Source organism: Papaver somniferum, chromosome 5 (assembly GCF_003573695.1).
Source record: "Papaver somniferum cultivar HN1 chromosome 5, ASM357369v1, whole genome shotgun sequence".
Lineage (NCBI taxonomy): Eukaryota > Viridiplantae > Streptophyta > Magnoliopsida > Ranunculales > Papaveraceae > Papaver > Papaver somniferum.
In genome coordinates this window covers 120,058,070-120,068,116 of record NC_039362.1, presented here as the reverse complement: position 1 = coordinate 120,068,116, position 10,047 = coordinate 120,058,070, and the positions used below count along the sequence as shown (strand labels likewise).

The 10,047-nt window shown below is 36.8% G+C and overlaps 1 protein-coding gene across 1 annotated transcript; it reads left to right on the top strand.

Moving 5' to 3' along the window:
• Positions 1-2,166: 2,166 nt before the first annotated feature.
• Positions 2,167-6,599, top strand: LOC113282525 (nucleobase-ascorbate transporter 6-like). The gene is made up of 14 exons (XM_026531551.1): positions 2,167-2,861; positions 3,093-3,190; positions 3,286-3,462; positions 3,556-3,656; positions 3,829-3,904; positions 4,071-4,130; positions 4,295-4,479; positions 4,769-4,865; positions 5,031-5,117; positions 5,333-5,391; positions 5,505-5,596; positions 5,687-5,764; positions 5,863-6,023; positions 6,115-6,599. The coding sequence occupies exons 1-14, from the start codon at positions 2,750-2,752 to the stop codon at positions 6,325-6,327; spliced, it is 1,596 nt and encodes a 531-aa protein (XP_026387336.1). The 5' UTR covers positions 2,167-2,749; the 3' UTR covers positions 6,328-6,599.
• Positions 6,600-10,047: the final 3,448 nt, after the last annotated feature.

Sequence of the window (10,047 nt, the reverse complement as noted above, 5' to 3'; positions counted from 1 at the left end):
GCTTCAAATTTGTTTTGCCTTGATTTTCCTTGCCTTGAACTTTTCTTTGCCTTTTCTTAGTTGCGGTTTTGACTTGGTTGATATCCAAAACTTGGAGACTTCTTTGCTTCTTACTTATTTCTTTATAACTATCACATATCTTCTTAACGACACCTTTAAGCACTACTCCTGAAAAATCAAGTTGTGTTGCAGAATCAAGTTGGGTTTGAAATTGTGTCATTTGGGAAATTTCAAAGAAATAAATTAGATTGAGAAAGAGAGAAATAGAGAAATTTAGATTAAGAAAGAGAGAATTAGAGAATTTTTTTGTGTAAAATATTTTGGGGCAAAACTTCAGAGTTTGAAAATTACCTATTTATAGCGATAAAGAACTAGCCGTTGGCGGCAGAGTTAACATCGAGCGATATTCATAATATCGCTGGCGATAAAGACTTTATCGATGGCGTTATTGAAAATATCGTCCGCTAGAGACTCTGTCGCTCAGTGATTTTCCCATAGTGACGCAACTCGTTTGCCATGCCACCTGGTATCCCAAACAACATTTTTTGCCATACCCATAGGAATAGGTATTACAGGCTTACAACATTAGTCAGTTGTGCTGTGCCTATTGCCTAGTCTCCCAAATGAGAAGTCGAGGAGATTGAATTCTGTGTCACACACATCCAAATTTGGATGCGCCCACTGTCCATTCACTTTACCGAGAGAACAGCAAGTGGTCGAAGCAGGGGCGGAGCCACATGGAGAGGAGGGTGTGCAATTGCACCCCCTCAAATGTGAGCTGCCAAGCCTAATTTGAATTAATTTATCCCAATTTTAGTCATTTCAACCCTTTTGCACCCTTAAAATATGTGTTGATTGGTAGATTGCCCATCCATTTCTCGAATCCTGGCTCCGCTCCTGGGTTGAAGACGGACAAAGCCAGGGTCCAGAGTCTCCAGACTGCCAGAGAGGTACCAAACTGTAAAAGTAAAACCGTGAAAAAGTAGAACCGTCAAAGGAAAAGGAAAATTAGAACACAGGTTTTAACTTCTTAGGAACGGGACCCACATGATTATGCTACGAGACTCGGGAGCGAGTGATATTCACTTCACGTAACAACAACGGCCACATTCATAATGCAAAACCCTCGTTCTTTCCTATCTTTTTGAGGATATCTTTGTCTTTTTATTTCCACCCCCACCGCTACACTTCAATACCGATAGAATCCAATCCTAAGACCTTTCTCACTAAATGCTTCAATTAAGGTGTGTTGCAATCAACAAATCCAGGGAGCCTTCGTAATCTCTGTCTAAAAAACATAGGACTACATTTGACTCGGTTAATTCTCGTGAAATTAAATGGATCTCCTCAACTGATAATAATTCCTATAAGAAAAACACTTGATAAGTAATTTTGTCCAAATTAACTAAATTGACAGTTCCAATAATTTGGTTGTAAACCTGTGATGCATGCCGTTAGATTAATGTTGAAAGAAAAATTAATTTTCAAGCAGTAGCGCACGAACGTTTCCGATTGGCTTTATTGGTTGGACTTGGAGGCCTTTTGGGGTCGTCAAACGTTCTAAATCCTCCAATTGGGACTTGCTACACGCTCCAGTACAGAAAACCCATGTGAGTGGCTTCTTAGCACGGAACAAACAAATCAAAACATGCTTTTAATTAGTCATTAACTTTTCTTTCTTACCATTAATTATGAAGTCGAGCAGATTTCCTCCTTCACTCCATATCTTGGCCCACACCTGCTTTTTGTATCTCTCTGTACGGATATTATTTTACCCATATTCAACGTGAATGAACATAACCTCACCATCCATTAAAGAAGCAAACGTCAACTTGGTAAACACAGAAACTGATTATAAATTTTTTTGTTAGCTGACGAAGCAATTCACTAAATGTTCACTCCCGTTAAAGTAAAAGTGAACGGCACCCTACATACCACGTATGTACCCAACGCCAGGAACACAGTAGTCAATAACTGAAGTTTGATGATCATGATCAAGAAAGAAGAAAATAACAACCAAAAGGACGAAACGAGAACTGTTGTCTCTTCTGTATTGTCCTCAATAAATATTCTTCCTCATTTCGAAATTAACACCCACTTTTATTTATTTCCTTTTCTATTTTTATTTTTTTCCCCACATTATAATCAAAATTAGTAAAAACCCACTTCATCACGCATTTAGCTTCTGATTAATACTCCTACTACACATAGCATTCGAATCCCCAAGTGTTGAGTTAATTAATTCTTAATCAACAGTTAATGAATACTAACTTAAGTGTTAGTTTCGTTTATTAAGCTAGCAAAAAAAAACAAATTTCCTGAAAAGGAAAAATGAGAAAGATTCTGTTATTATTTATAGAGAGATTTCTTTTTCTTTACTACCACTAGTTTCTTTTCTCTCTTATTTGGGTTACATTCTGTTGAGTTTTACACACACTCTCTCTCTTTCTCTAGGTGTGTGTGCTACTAGTTGCGGTGAGTGTAGCTAGTAATGTGTGTATGAGAAGAGATTTGTGAGTCGGTTGATTGAGATTCCCCATTTTCAATGTTTATTCATTTTTGTTTTCTTTTTCTCTAATCTTTACTGGGTTTGTGAGATACTGAGGGATTTGGGATTTGGGTTTGCTTGGAGATCTGGGTTTCTTGTTGCTCTTGTTGAGCTTTTTTTTCATTGAAAAAGTAGAAGTAGAAGTAGAAGTAGAAGAAGAAGAAGAAGAAGAAGAAGAAGAAGAGAAGAAGAAGAAGAATCATGGCAGGTGGTGGTGGAGCTCCAGCACCAAAACAGGACGAGTTACAACCTCATCCAGTCAAAGAACAACTTCCGAACATTGCTTACTGCATCACTAGTCCTCCTCCATGGCGTAAGTTCATAATATGGGTTTCACAGATTTATGCCTTTTTTCATTTTTAATCTAAGAAATGATGATCTGGGTATGTTTTATTTTTACTGTAAATCTTGTTCACACCACTGAAAGTTATTCTATTGTTTCACATTTTTCTATTTCATTTTTTGCCAAGCCTTTACTTGTTTTTAGTGTTTCTAGAGAGATCCCATGGTGTTTGCTGATTGGATTTGGGTTTATGTGATGCAGCTGAAGCTATCATACTTGGTTTCCAGCACTATATTGTTATGCTTGGGACCACTGTTATCATTCCTACAGCTCTTGTTCCTCAAATGGGAGGAGGAAATGTAAGATTTGGTTTTCAAACAAGTCATGCATGCATGTTATTTCTATTTTTCGAAAATCCTTTGAAATCAAAGGAAGCTTTCTTTGGTGTTTTCAGGAGGAAAAGGCTAAGGTGATCCAGACCCTATTGTTTGTTGCTGGTTTAAACACTCTCCTTCAAGCCTTGTTTGGAACAAGGTTACCAGCAGTGATTGGAGGATCATATACGTTTGTGATGCCTACTATTTCAATAATCTTGGCTGGTCGGTACAGCGACATTGTGGATCCTCGGGAGGTATATTTTGATCATAACCATTCTCTTTTTATTACTCACTTAGTGATGTTTCCTGTCAAATGGTTATAGTGAATTGTGATGATGCATATGCAGAAATTTGAGAGGATTATGCGTGGAATCCAAGGTGCTCTAATTGTTGCCTCCACTCTTCAGATTGTCTTGGGGTTCAGTGGCCTTTGGCGCAATGTCGCAAGGTTGGTTTTGGAATCTTGAGTAATTGGACCAAGTTAATTTGGGTAGCGTGGGTTCCTGAAAATAACAGTCCTTAACCAACCTGTCTGATCAAGGGATTTTACGTCTTGAATGCGTTAAATCTTTTATGTTGTTAATCTGTTGTTTTCTTTTTAACTTCTCATGTGCACTCAGGTTCTTAAGTCCACTCTCAGCTGTTCCTTTGGTAGCTTTAGCTGGATTTGGGCTCTACGAGCTTGGTTTCCCTGGTGTAAGTAATTAGATGATCTTTTTGCTGTATACTGGTGTCTGAAATATCCTTTACTTTTCCGCCACATTTTTGTCTGAGTTGTTTACTGGTTTAGTTAGATTGTACAGTTCCAGTATTTTGTGATGAGATTATCCCTCTGATAGTGCATTGTTTGTTGGATGTTTAGGTCGCCAAATGTGTGGAGATTGGACTTCCTCAACTCATCTTATTAGTAGTTTTCTCACAGGTAACATTACGCTATCCATTACTATATCCTAAATTTCAAAATTTATCTTGTCAAATCAAATAGTTTTATCTGAGTCGTGGTGTATTTAAGCAGAGTGCCAGCTTGACCATTGGTTAAGCCAATTGAGACCACTAATGGGATCACTTTCAAATGATTGTTTGCAGTATCTACCCCATATCATTCACTCAGACAGGCACATCTTCGACCGATTCGCTGTTATATTTTCGGTGACAATAATATGGGTTTATGCTCACCTTCTTACTGTCGGTGGAGCCTATAAGCATGCAGCTCCAAAGACACAGTTGAGTTGTCGTACTGATAAAGCTGGACTTGTGGGTGCTGCTCCCTGGTAAGGGCTCGCGTCTTTCTCTTTCTGCAGCTCTCTAGATTCTTATTATTGTTTTTGGTAGCCATAACTTCATGTAAACCCCATATCACTGTCGATTAGACTGGGGTTTCTTACTGAATGCCTCAGTTTGCTGATTTGAACGAAAGATATCTTGTAACTGCAACTTTGTAACCTAGCCTGCTGCGATCTTTTCTTAACGACACGAGAGCTCATTGAGCAGTAAGAAACATAACTGATATGGATAGAGAGGATTCATATAGATGAATTGTTCAATTTGGAATCTATGCAGGATACGGATCCCCTATCCATTTCAATTTGGTGCACCCACATTTAATGCAGGCGAGGCCTTTGCGATGATGGCTGCTTCATTTGTTGCTCTCGTAGAGGTTAGTTTTGCTCTTCGTATATGGTTATCATGGATGTCGGAATCAGGGTGCTCCTAGGTTTGTTTTAAAGTTTTTCCTTTCTTAATTGGGCATCTAGTACTCGGATAAGGTATACAGAATTTAGAGTTTCATATTCTTGTACATATATTTTATGATACATTGCAGTCCACTGGAACCTACATCGCTGTCTCCAGGTTTTCGAGCGCAACTCCTTTGCCACCTTCTGTTCTCAGCCGAGGTGTTGGTTGGCAGGTAACGTAACAAAATAACAAGGTTCTTGAATGTAGGATAATCTATATGAGTTCGGTAATCATTTCTCTATGCTCTATGCATAAGTCTTAATCCCTGCCACGCACTTATTGGTTACTCCTTAATGAAACCTGTTGAGTTCAGTAATCATTTCTCTATATCCGTTGTTTGGTTTATACACATTCTGAATATAATTGTGTCTTTTGTCTTTCTTCCAGGGAGTTGGCATTTTATTTTCTGGATTGTTTGGTACCTTGACGGGGTCAACTGTATCTGTGTAAGTCTTTTACGATCAAATTTCCCCATCCTTTAGAAGAAACATTATTTTCTATCACTTGTGGTTTGTGATTCAGTATTTCTAAATAGAGTATTGGGAATGTGCTATTACAGTGAGAATGCTGGTTTGTTAGCTTTGACACGTGTTGGTAGCCGAAGGGTCGTGCAAATATCAGCTGGTTTCATGATATTTTTTTCGATCCTTGGTATTTCTTTTCTTCGTTTCCATCTATCTTTCCTATCCGACTTTTTTTTGCAGTCCTGGTCGTAAGATTAACCATTGATGGCTTTTACAGGAAAATTTGGAGCTATCTTTGCTTCTATTCCAGCACCAATTATTGCTGGCCTGTATTGCTTGTTCTTTGCTTACGTGGGTATGTATATTGAAGAACCACCTTTTAACTCTGAACCGCTGTCAGCTTGCTCTTCTAACACTAAATGTTGTTTTATCTTATGATGCATAACCAATCAGGTTCATCTGGTCTCAGTTTCCTTCAATTTTGTAACCTCAACAGCTTCAGAACCAAGTTCATATTAGGTTTCTCATTCTTCATGGGTTTATCAGTGCCACAGTACTTCAATGAGTACACTGTAATCAATGGTTATGGTCCTGTCCATACTAGATCGAGATGGGTAAGTATAAAGGAACCAAATCTTATTCTCTCATAGTCCACTGTAGCTACTTCCACTTGTCGCTAATTGCATAGTCTCTTCTAATTCGCAGTTCAACGATATGATCAATGTGCTTTTTTCATCGGAGGCATTCGTCGCGGGTTTCTTAGCACTGCTTATGGATTCAACATTGCATAGCAAAGAAAGTAAGAAAGACAGGGGAATGCACTGGTGGAAGAAATTCAGGTCTTTCAGGTCTGACACAAGAAGCGAAGAGTTCTATTCTCTTCCTTTCAATCTCAACAAGTTCTTCCCTTCAGTCTAATTTGCTTCATCTTCCATCCAAAGTCGGTGCGATCAAGTTTTACTTTCCCTTAGGAATGGGAATATTTTTGAGGGTGCAACACATGCTCTAATAGAATGAGGCTTTTTTGAGAGGGCAATACATGCTAATATGCTTTAGTGTTCCTCATGCTACTATTGTATAAAAATTTAAGTTTCCATACGCTTTTGTGAACCCAAGCTGGAGCTGCAGGACTGATCCCCACTGGGCTTACACATTTTTTAATAGTAATATATATATATAGTTCCGGGCAATGGTAGGGGGGAGTGTGATAGAGTTCTATTGCCAGTACCTATTTAGCTCTTTCGATGCAAATGAATTGGAAGATCACAGTACAGGTAGGCAATCCACCTAGAATTTAAGGTTCTCAACTGTCCTGGTTCCCTGTGCCCTCTTTTCTCAACTGTCCTGGTTCCCTGTGCCCTCTTTTCTAAATTATGCCTACTTCTCAGTAGCCAAGCATATGACTAAGTACTAAATTCAGATGTACTTTCCAATGGTCCTCATTTTAATACTGTACTGGTTGCTTCCAGTTTCTTTCAATTGTAGAATGCAGAGTACAGGATCTTAGGAATGTGGGAAAGGGTTGGATCCTCCCTATGCCTAGGAAACAGACCCGGCTTTGCCTATATCAAGAAAAACGAATAAATAATTGTGATTACTGATTATAGTTTCCGATCATCACCCATTTTGGCCTATTTACGAATTTTAGGTATGCTCGTGCATGATGTATGTAAATCACTATTTTTGGTATTTTTTACTTCACCAAGTATTTTATATGATCCCTTGAGCTGGAAGAACCGAAGTAGCTTGCCTCACCGGGATCGGAATAAAAAAACACAAGAGCATCGCCCGTTTCAGACTTTCAGTATTATTTGTGTAGAAATTTATGTTTAATCCCTTTTTTAGTGGGCTTTGAACGCTCTAGTCCATCCCTCTTAAGCCTGGTACTAGGAGGTCCAAATTTACACAATTTCAAACGAGTTAGTCAATTCTTAAACGATTCAGTCCAAAATACTTTTTTGTCAAGACAAAAACACCCATCAATTAGATGTAATATTCCTTGATCATAATTTGGTTTCTTCTTCTTCTTCATTTTTTGTACGCCGAAACTAGTAGAGCACTCCCAGAAAACAACTTCTAAAACCTAATCGCTACACAATGAAAATTCAATCCCCAAACATGTAAAATAATAAAAGAACAAACAATTATTCCGTTCGATTCAATTTAAAAAATCTAAATCGTTATCATAAATACATATTTTTGGAGATTAATTCGAAACGGAGGGGATAGTCAACAAGATTCTGTTTAATTTGAAGATTTCATCATTGAAAACCATTCAAAGATAAGTTAATCTGTTTTTATAGTTTAATTTGATTGCAACTGTTAATTTACTGATTTCGAAATCGATTTTAGAAATAATATTACGGTTACATAAACCTAATTACTTCAATTTTCAGTTTTATTTTCTTATTCGATTCGGGATCAAAGTTTAGATCTATAAGCATCTCATCTTGATAATTAGTTTGAGATAAAAGTTTCGCCAAAAATTTTACTCGATTTGTTAGAGATCATCCCTGTAAACTTAACATGACTTTTAAAATTATTCTGCTTCAATACTGTGAATCATTTGCTTTAACGGTAGTAAGTGTTTTTGTTGTTTTCATTTTTTATATGTTGGTAACTATTCACAAATGTATGTGTATTTCCATTTGTTTCCCCTGTGCTAGAAACTATGGACGCAATCTTTAGTTTAACAATTGTTACTGTAGAAAATACAGGAGAAATGATGGTTGATTTGTTCCATCCTTTTGTCCTTCACTATAGGTTTGGTAATTTCTTCTGTAGTTTATTAATCCTCTCTACAATGTACATAGTTTTTCTGTTGAGTAGGTAATATACTACTTTTCGTTTGGAGTATGCCTTTTGTGCATTTGTTGATACATCATTTCTCTTGCAGCTGCCATGGGTTGACACTAATGATGACTCATTAAAAGATTTGATTGTATCTTTACCGGGTCATGCAGAAGTAAGTTGGAAAAATCTGGTTCAACTTCCTAATTTTTAAACATTAACAATATTCACTATTTTATCTTTATATGATTGTAAAGTACTTGTGAATGTCATCATGAAGATTTCTAGCATGGCTTGACCTGTCAAATTATGTTGGACTAGAAATAGGTTGACGAATCAATTGATCATGTCGAAAATTTTATGAAGTTTTGTCCCACAAAAAGTAGATGGAACAACTTGAGATGGAGCTCTCTTATACATTGCAAGCATCTTTACATTTTTTTCATATTGTTCTTTGCATATATCATGCACATACCTCTAGGCATGTTATTTTATTAACTGCAGTTTCCATCTTTGTTTTTAGCATGGGCTATGTAATTTCAATTGAGGTGACTTATTCGCTTGTTTTACGGACACTTATCCGCATTTACACACTGCATTAGCTGTTTGGTTATATGCCTAAATGAAATGTAATCATTACAATGCTTGTTTGTGTATCCACTAGAGATACAGCTGGTGAGTTAATGGGTTTATCACCTTTAAAAATGAGTCTCACAAAATTGTACTATTCAATTCCTGGGGTCAACTTTGGGCTTAATCATATCACGAACTAAACACCATCAATGGCATTGCAGATACACTCTTAAATGATTGAGTTAAATCACACTAACTCTAGATTATATATGTTTACATATTTAGACTAGACATTGTCCTGGTATCTAGCTAGTACCGTAGATGAAGTGTCAATCTATGCAATAGTAGGGACCTTTGCAAAGTCAGGCAAAGAAAACAAAATCTAGTAGTAAAATCAATACTTGAGATGGCTTGTCGTGTACTTGGTGTTGGATTCTCGTCCATCAATTGCCCGATAATAAGCTTTTCATGACTGATGGAGCTACATTTGGACTCCACATTTTAATGTAGTTTTTATTTTTTTCTTCTCTGTTGTTTATGATTTGGGTATAATTCAATAATTATCAACGCGTTTAGGCATGCGTAAATGAAGTTGTTTCTTGCCACTTGAGTTGCACTTAACGCTTAGTGTCTACAGATCAAATGAAAATAAATTACCTGTAAGGATGATAGCCCGTTTATTAATTTACTTTTTTTTTTGTTAATTTAGTTGTATATTGGATTTTGTGGAAATAATGTCAAAATGGGTTTTGTGGAGATAATGTATGAAAATGTCAAAATCTATTTAAGTTGTGCAAACAAAAGAAAGTGGAAGACTTATATGAAATTATAAAAAAATAGAGGCTTAGAAATGTGGATTTAACTAGCTCTCAATGAAGTTCCCATGGTTGTCGTGTCTGTGAATTTTCCATTTTACAATGCCTCCATGTAGTCGAAAATATCTGTTAAATCATATTATCGTTCATGTAGCACCTCGGGCGGTAGACGAGATTTTATATAGGTCACAATCTGTGGACTTGTTAAGTTTGTCCTTCTGGCTATGCATATTGTTTTTGTTGGTTGTTACTGAGTATAGGTACCCATGAAACCAGGGTGTACAAAGCAGTGCACATGTAAATAATGAAGGTGTACATAATTGTACACATGTTAATCCTTAATGTGTACATAATTGTACACCCACTGTATGTGTTTCTGTCTGTCTATATGTGCTTGTTCTGTTTTACATGTACTTATTTTTTGTTAGATTGTAGTTGTATTGTTGATAATTTTTGATTG